The sequence below is a fragment of the Heteronotia binoei genome, chromosome 4 (assembly GCF_032191835.1).
Source record: "Heteronotia binoei isolate CCM8104 ecotype False Entrance Well chromosome 4, APGP_CSIRO_Hbin_v1, whole genome shotgun sequence".
NCBI lineage: Eukaryota > Metazoa > Chordata > Lepidosauria > Squamata > Gekkonidae > Heteronotia > Heteronotia binoei.
This window is the reverse complement of record NC_083226.1, coordinates 68,278,634-68,293,381: the sequence shown is the minus strand read 5'-3', so window position 1 is coordinate 68,293,381 and position 14,748 is coordinate 68,278,634. Positions and strand designations below refer to the sequence as shown.

At 43.8% G+C, this 14,748-nt stretch overlaps 1 protein-coding gene across 1 annotated transcript; it reads left to right on the top strand.

Moving 5' to 3' along the window:
* Positions 1-7,785: 7,785 nt before the first annotated feature.
* Positions 7,786-14,430, top strand: RFK (riboflavin kinase). The gene is made up of 4 exons (XM_060237478.1): positions 7,786-7,989; positions 8,881-9,032; positions 10,506-10,608; positions 13,649-14,430. Exons 1-4 carry the CDS (start codon positions 7,908-7,910, stop codon positions 13,777-13,779), a joined length of 468 nt encoding a protein of 155 aa, XP_060093461.1. The 5' UTR covers positions 7,786-7,907; the 3' UTR covers positions 13,780-14,430.
* The last annotated feature ends 318 nt before the right edge of the window (positions 14,431-14,748 follow it).

Genomic DNA, 14,748 nt, shown 5'->3' with positions numbered 1-14,748 from the left:
TCCAGCAGTACTTCATTTATGAAGTTCATAAAAACTCCAGGAGCCCCTTGTAATCCAAATGACATGACTAGGTACTCAAATTGTCCCATGGGAGTATTGAATGCAGTTTTCCACTCATCCCCTTCTTTTATGCGTACTCTAAAGTAAGCATATCGCAAATCCAATTTGGTAAAGATTTTCCCCTCAGACACGGTGCTCAATAGGTCCTTAATTAGAAGTATGGGGTAGGCATTCGAGGTAGAAATCCCATTGATCCCTCGAAAATCTGTGCAAAGTCTGAGTCCCCCGTCCTTCTTCTTTCTAAACAACACTGGGGCGGCATGTGGGGTGGTCACAGGTCTAATGAAACTCCTCTTTAGGTTTTTGTCTAAAAACTTCCCTAATTCAGCCTTCTCTGCCCACCCCATGGAATACAGATTCGCTTTGGGGAGTTCTTGCCCTGGGATCAATTCTATAGCACAGTTGGTATTCCGGTGTGGGGGGAGTTCTTCTTCGCTAAACACCCTTTTTAAATCCTTATACTCCTTGGGGATGGAGCGTACTTTTACTGTTAAACATAGTCTTTCATTTCTGGGGGGTGGCTCCATGTCCCACGTTTTATCCCATTGGTGGCGTTTGCATTTAATATCGGTAAAGTCTATAGTTTGGTCTCCCCATTTAATGTCTGGTTCATGTTTCGCCAACCAACCCACTCCTAATACCACATCGAAAGATGCAGAAGGGGCAATTACAAAGAATTTGGTATCCCAGTGGCTTTCCATGCTCACTGGCACTGCTTGAGTTTGATCAACACATGGTTTTCCTTTCATTACTGTCCCGTCCATCTGCTCAAATTGTATGGGTTGTGGTAAGGGGATCTTGGGGAGACCCAAAGCTTCCACTAACTTGGGGGTAATTATTTCTCTGGTACATCCCGAATCAATCAGGGCCCATACATGCACAAATCTCTTTAGCTTCAAGTTTAGTAAAGTCAATGGAACAAAAAATAAAGATCCTGTTATTCTCACCCTCAACGGTGCCATTAGTTCCACGACCTGCTGCTCGGCACCTCTCAGTGCAGGTCGTTCCCGTTTCCCGCCGGCTCATCCTCCCAGGACATTTCGCTCAGCTCATCGATTATGATGATTTCCTCATCCTGTGAAGTAGTGGCTACGGTGCTCCCTTTCGCCGATTCTTTGGGACGACTGGTAGTCTTCTTTGGTGCCGACACGCTGGGCTTCGGAGTAAGGGGGGGCCTTGAGGTCGTTCTGGGCAGTTAGCAGCCAGATAATTTAGATTCCCACACTGGAAACAACTGCGTGGAGTAGCTGGCTTGTTGGCTCCCCCAGGGGGGTTAGCCTTTTTTCCTTCAGGTTTTGCCCCAGACCAAGACTCACATCCCCCTTGCTCCCTTGCTGCTGTTGATGTTGCAGGGCCACTTTTCATGTTAGTTTCTACTTCACCTGCTAATTGCACCCACCCCACCAGCGTGGTGAGACGAGCTTGTTGCAGAGCTCTATCCAGCACGTTCGCATTCAGGCCTCTCTGGAATGTTCTATTTTCATCAGTTCATTCCAGCCCCGAACTATGGCCGTGTTTGCCCGAAATTTGGCTGCATATTCACGCACCGATTTTGACTCTTGCTGCATGTCTCAGAGGGCTGTCAGCGCTCAAGTTTCCTGGAGTGGGTCTTCATACTGCGTGAGTAAAGCTTGTAGGAAAGTGGCTACTGTATCTAATTCGGGGCTTCTGGTCTCGTACAGACTCATGTACCATCGTTTGGCGGCCCCTTTCAGCTCTGACCCCAGGTAGTTCACTCGACTGAATTCATCAGGAAACATATTCCCCCAATAGTGCATGTAGCTATTGGCTTGGATGGAGAAGTACTCCACCTCTTCAGGGTCCCCATCGAACGTTGCAGCTAGCTCCCATCCTCGACCGTAGTCCCGAGGGACCTGTGGCGGCGCCATCGGTGGTGGCATCGGGATTGGTATTGGTGGTGTGGCAGGTTGTCTTACCAAGGGGGTATTGGTGCTCCCTCAGGTCGGCGGGTCTCAGTACCCAGTCAAGCTGCCTTCTAATTTCATGTGCCATGAAGGTGGCATTGGCTTGAACCTCGTCCCTCAAGCCCCTCACCATGTTGGCCATCTCATTTCTCACCGCCTGGAGTATTCCTTGCTCATCAGGTTTGATCTCTTCATCTTCCCCATCAGGGCCAGGTTGTTCAGGGGCTTCACCTTCCTCCCCCTCATCAGGTTGGGGTTCTTCTCGCTCCCTGCCGCCGACAGGTCAGGTGCTCTCGCGAGCGCTTTCTGGGCCGCTCTCCCCGATCATTACCCTTACTCTACGGGAGTGTCATGTCAGGATGGCTTCCCTCCGAGCTGGTGCCTCTTCCATCAGGGTGGTGGAAGTTCGCGGCTCCCAATTTTGGGGTGTGATGAGAAGTTGCTGCACATGCAGGGGAGATCCTCTCCCCATGGCCCGTCAAGTGTCTAGTATGTGCCACGGTGGGGGTCCGCACCTCGATCTCGTCCTCTCGGCTCTTGCCTCATCCTCTCTCCAGAGGGTTTGGGAGTTCACTGTTATCTGGAACTCTCTCTGCCATTTGGTCAGAAAGTTGCCAGTTCAATTAAATTCCAAAAGGATCACTCTCAAAATGTCAAGCATCGGTATTTCAAATAAACAAGCAGTTGTTTGATACAAAGACTCGTTTTATTAAAAATCTGTTGTTGGCTCAAGATATGGTACCTTGAGAGTTATACAGAGTTTCACACAGCATAGTGTTTTAAAGGCTACATCAAAGGAAATAGAAAAGATAGCTTCCAGCCACAACATGCACATGTGAATTGATATAAATATTCAAAAATAATACCATCTACTAACTTCCCTGGTTTCCATACATTCCTGCTTCTCTTGATAAGCGGTGAATGGGAAAGGTTCGGGGGAGGCGCCTCCTTTCTCTCTATCATCAAATTACTGCATTCCTACATTTTCTACCCAGAGGTGAGAAAGGAAAAGGAAGGCAAGAAAAAGGGAGGGGGGGGAGGAGTAAGCTTTGAAATGCAACTATGGGAAAGAAGAGATTTCAGAACAGAGATAGAGGAATTAGATTCCAATAACTGTATTGATTTAATACACAGAAATAGCATGCTTGACAGAGAGGTCAAGAAGGAGGAAGTAGCCTCCATTAAGCACATGATCTTCTAGTGCAAGCTTGTAGTTCTATAGTGTTTGTTTTTCACCTCCCAGTACCCTTTCCCTGTAGAACTAAATGTTTTTGCTTTTCATGTTAAATGCCTCTCAATGATTATTTGATCCAGTGATCTATCGCACTGTTTGAGATAAAGAAATAGAATTTCAGACAGTAATCCCTAACAGAGAGTAGCTAGAGTTTTAGTCCAGTGGCACCTTTAAGACCAACAAAGTTTAATTCTGGGTATAAGCTTTCATGTATATGCCTATTTCATCAGAAGAATAGCTAGGTTAGCTCTCTGCAGCACAAACAATATTTGCCAAATCTACTGCACATAAGCATTCATGGACTAGAAACTAATCCATCAAGAATATGAGCCCTGCTTGATCAGACCACTGGTCCCTCTAGTCCAGCATATTGTCTCACATACTGGCCAACTAGTTACTCTGGAGGGCCAACAAAGAACTTTAGGGCTGAGGGCTTCCCCTGATGTTACCTCTTACACTGGTATTCAGAGGATTACTGCCTCTGAATGTGGGATTTTGATTCAGGGTGGTTTCACACAGGAGATTTACCTCGAGCTAGCCCCGCCTCCCATTCAGATTAAAAGTGCACTATCACATGAGCACATCTGCCTTCCCAGCAGCACTCGTACTCATCCTGTCTCCAGACTCCTCCTATCTGCATCAAAAAGCTACCTAGATTTTCCCGGTAGCATCCCCCTTAATCAGATGTAGGTTGCATAATCGGCTGCTGTCTGAATACCCTGGGGCGACTCATAAGCAGAAGAGGTCAAGGTCGGGTGTTTGCCCCTCCCAACCCCTCTCTGAGGTGCACTTATGTGCTTTTCCGATTGAGTGTGCATACAGGGGCCTTTTAAAAAAAAGACAACCCTTTCTGCAGTGGGTCCGTGGCTGAGCTAGGCTAGCAGTGTGAATGGGCAACCACTGACCACTGCTGGGATCCTGCCACTTCAGCAGCTGCTGTCAAGCTAGTAGCCAAGAAACGGGTCAAACAGAATAAACTCATGTCAATTTCACAGTGTGAAACCAGCCTCAGTTACTATGGCTAGTAGACATTGATAGATTTACCCTTCATGAACCTGTCTAATCTCCTTTTGAAGTTATCCATGCCTGTGACTGTAATTACATCCTCTTGGCAATGAATTTAACATTTAATAACTAACTGTGTAAAAAACTCTTTCATTTTATCCATCCTATGAGCCTCACAGGATGCCCTCCAATTTGAGAGGTATATTTGAGTATATTTGAGATAAAATAAAAGGTATTTCTGTCAAATCCCTTTAAAAGATAAAGGTAGTCCCCTGTGCAAGCACCAGTCGTTTCCAACTCTGGGGTGACGTTGCATCACGTTTTCATGGGAGACTTTTTACGAGGTGGTTTGCCATTGCCTTCCCCAATCATCTACACTTTCCCCCCAGCAAGCTGGGTACTCATTTTACTGAAGGAAGGATGGAAGGCTGATTCAACCTTGAGCCAGCTACCTGAACCCAGCTTCTGCCAGGATCGAACAGAGCTTGGACTGCAGTACTGCAGCGTTACCACTTTGTGCATAATTTTATAAACCTCTATCATGTCACCTTTAGTTGTTTCTTTTCTAAACAGCTATGTTCAGCCTCTTCAGCCTTTCCTTATAGGAAAGATGCTCCAACCCCTTAATATTATTGGTTGCCTTCTTCTGTACTTTTTCCCACTTCTGCATTGTCGGTTTTGAGATACAGTGACCAGAACTGTGCAGATTCCAAATTATGCCACACTATAGATCTATACGGGGGCATTTAATATTGGCTGTTTTATTTTCAATCCCTTTTCTAATAATCCTCAGCAAAGAGTTTGCCTTTTTCAGAGCTATGACATACTGGATTGACACTTTAATTGAGCTATCTGCTATGACCTAAAATCTCTTTCAATCTCTGCATGTTCTGATCCCATTAACATGTGATTAAAAGTGAGATTTTTTGTTCCAATGTGCATCACCTTACAGTAAGTAGAAGGCCTCTAGTTTTCTGACCACCACCCCCTTGGATCAATAAACTCATCTCCAGTGCTCCCTACTCTAAAAAAGCATTATTCAGAACAGCAGTTTGTCACACACTAAAGATTACAAGAATGAAATTCAAAACAGTAAAAATTAATTGCACTTTTATTCAAAATCCTATTAAAACCTTTTAATTTCCTGAACAAAATGGATGTATTTGATCCAATGATACCAACTTTTCAAAATCTGATAATCATTTAGCAAGTATCTTAGATACCACATTTAGTAACTACTTCACTGTACAGTAAATTCTTAATGTGATGGATGAGCTTTAAGTGATACCAGTTTCCCAATGTCTGGTTTAAAGTCAGCAGGAATCTTAAATTACCATGTATAGTAATGTGGTATAGATTAGTTGATGTCTTTGCTAGGAAAGAAGTTGGATGACCACGCTAAGCCAGTCTGGTGTAGTAGTTAAGAACGACATACTCTAATCTGGAGAACCAGGTTTGATTTCCCATATGCAGCAATCTGGATAACCTTGGGTCAGTCACAGAGCTGTTCTCACAAGAGCAGTTCTCTCAGAGCTCTCTCAGCCCCACCTACCTCACAGGATGTCTTTTGTGTGGAGAGGAGGGGAAGGAAGGAGATTGTAAGCCTCTCTGAATCTCCTTCAGGTAGTGAAGAGTGAGGTATAAATCCAACTTCTTCTTTTTGTTTGTGTTCTGGCAGTACCAATTCAGTCCTACCAGATCTTTTAACTGGAGATATCAGGATTGAACCTGGGATCTTTTGCATGCTGAGCAGATGCTCTACCACTGAGCCACAACCTCTCCCAAACTGTAACCATGGACATATGTAATTGGCTAATGAATTTGGCATGACCAGGTATAAAAATCCTGAAGATCTGTGCTTTGGAACCATCTTTTTGCACCACAGTGGTGCCACAAAGCAGTGGATGCATGGTTTTTGTCATACAATCTGTGTCTATGATGTTGTTTTATTGGATAGTGAGTTTGGGGCAACCCAACACAAAACCCCTGAGGATCCATGAGGATCTCCTTCTGAACCACAGTTTTGAACCATAGCAGCAGTGCCAGTCCTAGGGCACATGGCACCCCATGCAGGCTCCCTGCCCGCCGCCCTCCCCCCACAGCGCTCTGCCCCCCCCCCCCAAATCAATCAGGGGAGTGTGCCATGACAAAGCTGGGCCCTATCAGGTTCGAGGCGGCCGGCATCTGAGCATTTTTGAAGAGAATGCTGGAGGAGCCTTCTCCCCCCTCTTTTCCAGAACTGGAACTGAGGGGGGAGCGAAGCCTCCTCCAGCTCTCTCTTCAAAAAACACTCAGATGCTGGCTGCCTCAAAGCCGGTAGGGCTCATCCTCTTTGAAGTGCACTCCTCTGATTGCGTAGTGGGTGGGGTGGCCAGAGCACAGCGGAAGGGAAGGGGCTGGAGGTGGCGGCAGCAGCAGAGAGGGTGGGGAAGAGGCAAATTTAGGCGTTTGTCTTGGGCACTGGGAGGGGGAAGCCCAATTCGGGGAAGCCCTCCTGGCGCCCAAGGCAACCGCCTAGTTTTCCTAGTGGGTGAGCCAGCCCTGCATATCAGGACCATGAAGCAGCGGATCTGGGATTTTTCTGGTGTAATATGTGGCTATGGATACGATCCATGACTTGATGGTGACAAAGCAATACTCATGACTTATGCTTTGGAACTGCATTTTTCTGTCATAGGGCACCACAAGCCAATGGAAGTATGATTTCTGTGGTGCTGACTACAGACTAATACATTATCTACAATAGGTGGTGGTTTTGTTTCCACGTTAAAAAAATCGCGTGGATTCATGAAGATGGATGCCTGGGTTCCACGTTTTTACGCCATCGCTGCGCTGCCAAGTACTGCGTGCGGGTTTTTAAAGGTACAATCTGTGGTCTTGACTTTGCCATGTGATCTGATACTGGACTTGGAAGCGGTGAGTTTTTTCTGTAAAAAGTCAAATTGAAAGACATATATTTTACATGCTTAGTAATGTTACTGGCTATCGTAACCAAGCCTACCCAATGAAGTTTATTCCCGGGCACGTATTCTTAGGACTGCACCGTATAACAGGCAGCCATTGAGTTCCTTCCTTCTGATCCAGAACTGGAACGTTTTGCGGCGCGCCTCCCTTTCCCCAGCCGCCCGGCTAAGCTCCGCAGACGCCTGATGTCAGAGGCGGAAACTGATGACGCCACAATGAGGCCTCAGCAGAGGCGAAAAGAATCGCAGGACACGGCCTTCCACTGCATATTTCTGCATCTGCGCAGGCACCAATTGAGATGGGGCGGGGGGTAAAGGACGGTACTTCTTAGCCTCTATCAAGTTTCGCCCTCTAAAACGACAGAAAACGAGGCCTTTGTCCTGACGCATGCGCTCACACTGCGGAACTACCTTCCGCCTCTCTGTGACCAGAAAGCACACGGGAGTCCCCGCGGTTGGGCTTGCGAGTATAAAGCCGACGGAGCTGGTTTCGAGCTCTAAGGCTGACTGACGGGAAATGTTAGCCAAGCGCTGACGCACTGCCTCGCCCCGCCTCTGCTCTTCTCCGGTGGGCGCGTGATGCTCCGCCTGCTTTCTCCCCGCGTGTTTTTCTCGCCGGCTGCTCGGCGGTGTGCGGCGTGCTCGAGCTCCCCACCGCGCCGCTTGAAACTGGCTGCCTGTGTCGCCAGAAGCCAGTCTTCCGGCCAGGCTGCCGCCTCGATGAAGCACCTGCCCTACTTCTGTCGCGGAGAGGTGGTGCGCGGGTTCGGCCGCGGCTCCAAAGAGCTCGGCATCCCCACAGGTGAGTGGGTCGGGCACTTCCCGCGCCGGCCGCCGGGCCTAAGTCGAAGGGAGGGCGACTGCGAATCCCGGCCGCTAGGGCTTCTTCGCTGCCTCTGCCCTTCTCGAGCCTTCTGGTTCCTTCTCCCTTCTTCCAGGTTGTGTTTGGCGAGACGAGGAAAAAAAAAACTACTAGTCTGATTTGGGGGGAAGCGGGGGACTTGAGCGCCTGTATCACTCCTGTGAGTGCGCATCCCACTCGGCCTTTAATTTCCCTTTTTATTTTGAATTTAATACGATCTGGCTTGTTTTGTAACTTTACAGAATGGTTCAACCCATCACAGAACTAGTAGTTAAGCTACTTTTTTTTTTTTTTTTTGCAAACTTGGTTGTACAGCCCTCTTCTCCTCCAGCCTTCCATGGCTGTTGGGTGCCTGCTCTCTCACAAAACAAACAAAAATCTGAAACTCTAAGGGATTTAAAAAATAAAATCGAGGGAATGGGCTTGGAGCAGATAGGAGTAAATTTCCTATCTTAAAAATAAAGGTTTTTTTTCGTTTATTATGCTGAAGATGTTTTTGTTTTGTCAGATTATGTTCTTGTAAAATCTACACTGGCTGGAATTCACACTCCTTGGATTTCCCACTTCTCATTGGAAAGTAGAATGTGTTGCTGTTATGGTATGAATTACAAAATGGGAAATTCAATCCATCTTGATGATTATTAGGTTAGTGATTTAAGTCATGAAGAAAAAGATGAAATTAAATTCCCTTCCTTTTCAGTCAGGGCCACCTTGATTTACAGGGAATTCATCTGAATTCTAGTCATGCCTGCCAAAATGGGAAACCCAAAGAAAGTACATGTGACTTACGGATGCTGGGCATGACTGCAAGCTTTTGCTTTTGTTTTTCAGCTAACTTTTCTGAGGGAACAGTTGAGAATTTCCCTTCTGATATCCCTACGGGCATATACTATGGATGGGCTTCTGTTGCAAATGGAGATGTGCATAAAATGGTCTTGAGTATTGGCTGGAATCCATATTACAAGAATGTTAAGAAATCTGTGGTAAGAACTCTTCTTATGAGACATTGTGGCCCTGTCCAGTAGGAACTTGTTTTGGAATCCGTATTACTGGAATATTAAGAAATCTGTAGTAAGAACTCTTGTGCAATGAGACACTGTGGCCCTGTCCAGTAGAGACTTGTTTTGGGAGTTTCGATTTCTATCATCTCTCTGGTGCAGAGTATGAAAACCTTTCACTAGGCATTTTACTAATAACATCACAAGGATGCACAGAAGTGTGTGTGTTTCACTCAGCTGTATCAGTTGTACCTTCAGATAAATTATGTCGTTACAGGTTGTAGATCTCATGTTGATAATTACTTTCAAACGAAATTAGGAAACAAAGGTATATGACTTGCCTTGGGAAATCTTCTTTATTTGAGAACTAAAGCCATAATTCTTAAGATTGCTGGACTACATTGTTCCTGAGATAGGGAACTTTTTTGGCCCAGCTGCCAAAAGATAAAATGTGTACCTCTCATGAGGGTGTGTTAGGCAGGGGGAAAGGCAAGGGGTTTTACTCAGAGCAAGTTCAGCCCTCTGACACTGTTCTCATGGATTCACCTTAAGGTTGACTGTGCCTGCAAGTCTGAGGGACAGTGATAGGCATAAGCTATGCCTGTTGCCTTCTCCCACCCTGCTCACACCAGCATTGTTGCTAGTGCCTCAGTTACTTGGGTGCCAAGCAAAATGGTGTGGTGCACCATTGTCAGCATACTTGCTGGGAGTTGTCTATCCCAGCCTTATTCAATCATGCCTGTATACATGCTTTCTGTCATAAGAAACTTTGGTGAAGAACCCATTGCAGGGAACTGACAGAGATGGCACAGATTTTTCCACATTGACTTCATCTCTATAGCTGCTAGAAGACCAAAGGACTTCAGAGAATGGAGATGAACAAATGGGGTCAAGTTATAAGAGAACATAAGGAAGTAGCTGTTCCCTGGAAAGTCAGATGCTGAAGCTCAAATAATTTGGCTACCAAATGAGAAGGGAGCACTCACTGGAGAAGACTCCGATGCTGGGAAAGACAAGGCAAAAGAAGAAGGGGACAGCAAAAGATGAGATGACTAGACAGTGTTACTGATGTAACAAACACGAATTTGAGCAGACTTCGGATGATGGTAGACGACAGGAGGGCCTGGCGTGACTTTGTCCATGGGGTCGCAAAGAGTTGGATTCAACTGTGCGACTGAACAACAAGAAGGAAGTAGCAGGTTAATGTTGGTAAACTTGTTCGATCAGAAGAGTTTGGGGTAGCAGTGAATTTGTAATTAGTTCATTTTCACAAAATGCAAGTTTTGGTATTAACAAGAGTGTTTCTTTGTCCTACATAATTTATGTAGGTGACATAGACTTGTGCAAGGTATTAGAGCTGCAAGGCTCTTTACTTTTAACAAATTTAATCTTGGAGTAAAAATGCATCTTGAACAGGTTTAAGAGCTGGGGAATTTCTAAACTATTCCTTTCTTTTAGGAAACACACATCATTCACTCTTTCAAGGAGGATTTCTATGGAGAAGATCTTAGTATAATTATTCTTGGCTACATAAGACCGGAAAGAAACTTTGATTCTTTAAGTAAGTTTTGAATGCTCTCCTAAAAGCTTTCAATAGAACAATCTTCGTTGTTGCTAAGTGATACCTTCAATGACCTTCACGTCTGTTTGTCAGACTGGTCCAACATATGTAACATTGTGCCTTCTATCTTCCACTTTAATGAGATACCAAAGGTAATCTGCTTTATGGAATATTCTGTGTCATATGTAATGGCAAAGTCTGTGGAAGTTGCACCCTTTTCCCTGACTGGGCTTTTCCAGGAAGTAGTTGTTCCCCACAGTCCAGAGCAAGGTAGCATAAAAATATCTGATGCCATCTGAAAGAACGTAGTTGTTCATTTTGCTTTTAAACTTGTTTTAATTGGCTGTACATCACCTAGAGCCTTATATCGTAGGGAATAGGTAGTACATAAATTGAATGAATAAATACTATAAATGCTAATTAGTGGTTTTTTGCCATCAGAATATGGCTGCCTAACTTACATGGCATGAAGATGCAGTTTTCCCACTAATTAATCTGTGTGGCACTTAGTGTTTCTACCATTTTAAACTGGTTTTTTATGCTTTATTAAAGTGTTTTAAAGTTCTGGGGACTTTGTATATTTATATTTTCCTTTTGTATGTCTGGTCTGAAGACTGCAATAACAATAAACTATCCATGTTTCTCCTGGTAGTTCCTTCAATAAGGAAGATGTGTGTGGCATCATCCTAGAATGAGTTTCTCTTGAGGTACACAGTGCCCCATTTGTGATTTTAGAAGGAGCTGGAGAGCTTTTGATGGCCTTTGAGTGCTCTGGTTTAGATGGTGCCCTATTTGTTTTGCTGGTCTAATGTACTATACAGGACCGGATCTACATGTTTTTAGAGGGGGGGCAAAATTAAAAAATGATGCTCCCTTATGGGCCATTCTATCTTATGGTCCCGTAGAATACAATGGACTCCATACCGAATTTGGTGGCCCCCCCTCCATCAGCACCTGGGCAAGCACCCCCCCTCTGCCCCCCCCCCCCCACCTAGATCTGGCCCTGGTACTACATAACATTTTTATTGAGTTTTTGAGAAAGGTGGCTTAAAAATATTTCACTTGATAAATGATCTCATTCATTCTTGCCCAGCTTTCCACATGTTCTTCCTATTTATGGCTGATTATTCATGTCACCATGTGAACGTGTATTTTTCTTTGCTAAACGTTCTGGGTTTCCTTGTTAAAGAAAAGGACTTTCGTTTCCAAAAAAAATTCTACTCCGACTGAAATTCCTTTTTTTTTTTTAGAGTTTACTGCAGTGGGGTGAACTTCCTAATTATTACTGCTTTTGTCTGGTTTAGGATTTGCATAAATTACTTGGCTCCTAGGCCTTAGGATCTGGCTTTGGGAAACTATCTTTGAATGTTGTGTGTGTGTGTGTGTGTGTATACACACTGTCTTTCTGTAGTAATGGCTTCTAAGCTGCTTTACAATCAAATCAAATTATTTACTTCAATTGTGAATTGTTTTAATCAATTGTAGCAGAAGGAAGCAGCACTAGGTTGTGTGGTTCATTTCTTCTCTCCAACCCTGTAAATATACTGGGTGCTGTTTTTTTCTTTATACATCACATAATATGTATGAGGATTTAAATCCATTACATCCGTAGGAACATACATGAAGCTGTCTTTTAATGAGTCAGACCATTGGTCTATCAAGGTCAATGCTATCTGACCTAATAGTGGTTCTCCAGAGCCTTGGGCAGAGGTCTATCCTGTCACCCTCTACCTGGTCCTTTTTAATGGAGATCCTCTTTAAAAGACCTTACTATAAGTTAAATTCGCCAAATCCTCAGCTACCCCAGTTTCCTGTCACTCATCAGCTTGTACCAAGGTTAATCAGGCCTGCATGGCTGTTGAGGTAACGGAACCTAATTATTCCTATCTCATCCCAGTCTTAGAAGTGGATAAGATTTATTGATTACAAATAATGTGACTAGAATTAAGACATAACAGAAACCAGTAATCAGTATCATACCCATCTTTGCCCAAAGGGCACACACCCACAATAGGCCACTCACCCTCCTGAGATTTTACTTCAGGATTCCATTCATGCTGACACCAAACATGAAATCTCACCCACCAATAAGTTAGCTAATGTGCTGAGATGGTGGTGTAGGTATCATGCAGAAACTCTTCTACTTACATCTGGCTATGCACCAATTTCAGCTTTCTGTCCCTTGCTGGTCATTGGCCCAGATTCTTCATTGTTGGGCAGTTCTGCTTCCGTGAGAGAGAAGGGTCTTTTTCTCCTGTGATGTCTTTCTAGCATATCTCCAGTTAGAGGCAAGATGCCCTGTCCTTGTTATCTCTTCCCCTGGTGCCATTGGGTGCTTAAGAAAGGGACTCACTGAAGCTATGTATATGTCTACTCTATGTTCCTTTTAAACATGCCTGTGTCCTAATAGGTAAGATATATGCACAGCTGAGGTCATTGTGTCTTAAAGCAAACCTTTGACACAGAATACAGAAGAAATAGGACAAAATATTACATGGCTAGTTCAGTAATCCTAAACCAGGGTTGTTGCTAACACTACATGCAATGCAGATGGTCTACTCTTAAGCCATGGCTTCTTCTCAAGGCTGGTATTCCCAAGACCTGAACCCTTATGTAGCAGAGATCTTGCTGTTCTGTCAGGATTATCTCTGCTGAATTAGCTGTGGAGGAACGTACTCAAGGTCATACCTTTGTCCTGCACTGTAGTGAAGTGACTTTATACACAGAGAACCAGTTTGAAGGGCATCTTTTTCTTTCTTCGAACGAGTATTGTAAAAATCTAACAATTTCCTGCTCTTTGACACATATTGCTTGAACGAGTACAGTGAGTGTATGTATGTGTGGGGAACCAAGGAAGTTGCAGGCTAACTGGAAATGGTGTACATTTTAACTGATGATTCTCCATTTGCCACATCACCCCTGTAATTTTTTTTCTTTATTTGTTTTCATGTGATATTTTTGAAGCAACATTTTCCTAGTGTTTTATCTAGAAGTAGTTTGTGAAATGGTTATATTGAGGGGTTTTTTTCTTCCTTTGTAGGTGCACTCATAGCAGCTATTCACAGTGACATTGAAGAAGCTGAAAAAACCCTAGACTTGCCAGAACATCAAAAATACAAAGATGACAACTTTTTTCATGTGCCAGAAGGCAAAATAGTTAACGGTCATTGATTTAGGCTGCTTTATATATCTTTATTGTAATGGTTTAAATTGCACTGATCTTACAACAGTTCTCCTTATTTAGAGAAAAAATTGTGTAACTTAGTCCTTCTATGGTTTAGTATTTTCAGTTTGTATTAGAAATGAATTAAAATGGTCAGACAGCCATTTGGAACCAACACTAAGCTATTTTCATCTCCCCCCCCCCCCCCAACATATTGTTACTGGGCATGTTGGAATTTACTCAACGATTTCATTGCATGTGTTGCAATATGTATAAACTGTTATTATTACTAGCTTTTCTGAGGCTGGGCAACAGTTGGTCCCCTAAACTTGGAAGCACAAGTCCTTTCTAATCCCTCTTAATAATAGCTATCTGGTCTGCTGAATTAAATTTGGTTTCTGATTTTAAAGTCTAATGCTTCTTGCAGCAAGGAGAAACTCAAGATAAATGTAGAGTGGACACACATAGTTTTACTGGCTTATTCAGCAAGGTGTTCTTTTTGGATCTTAGGTTTGTAATTATCAAAAGTATTTTTGGAGATAAGTACTGCTTACTAACTGCCCATGATTGTAATAGTGAATGCACTAGTGCTAATTTCAAGAGGAGTGCTTTGCTGTAGAAATGCTATTTAAATTATAAGTCTTATCTAAAACTACAAATATGCTTGTTTTGATTCATGGAATGATGGAATGTGTTGTCCAGGCTCATTCTTACTGAATCTACTTCATAGAGCATTGCTATAACACTTAAATCTAATCAGAGCTGCCTTTTAATTGTCTCCTTATTCCCCCTAGAAGAGGTGTCACTCGGGATAATGGTTAGAATGTCATACTTGTACCCGGGAGATTAAAGTTAAATTCCACACTCTGCCATGAAGCTTATTGGGTAACCTTGGCAAATCATAGTGTCATGACTTAACCTACCTCAAAGGTTGTTCAAGGTGAAAAAGGATATAAAGAATCAAATGCTGCCCCGAA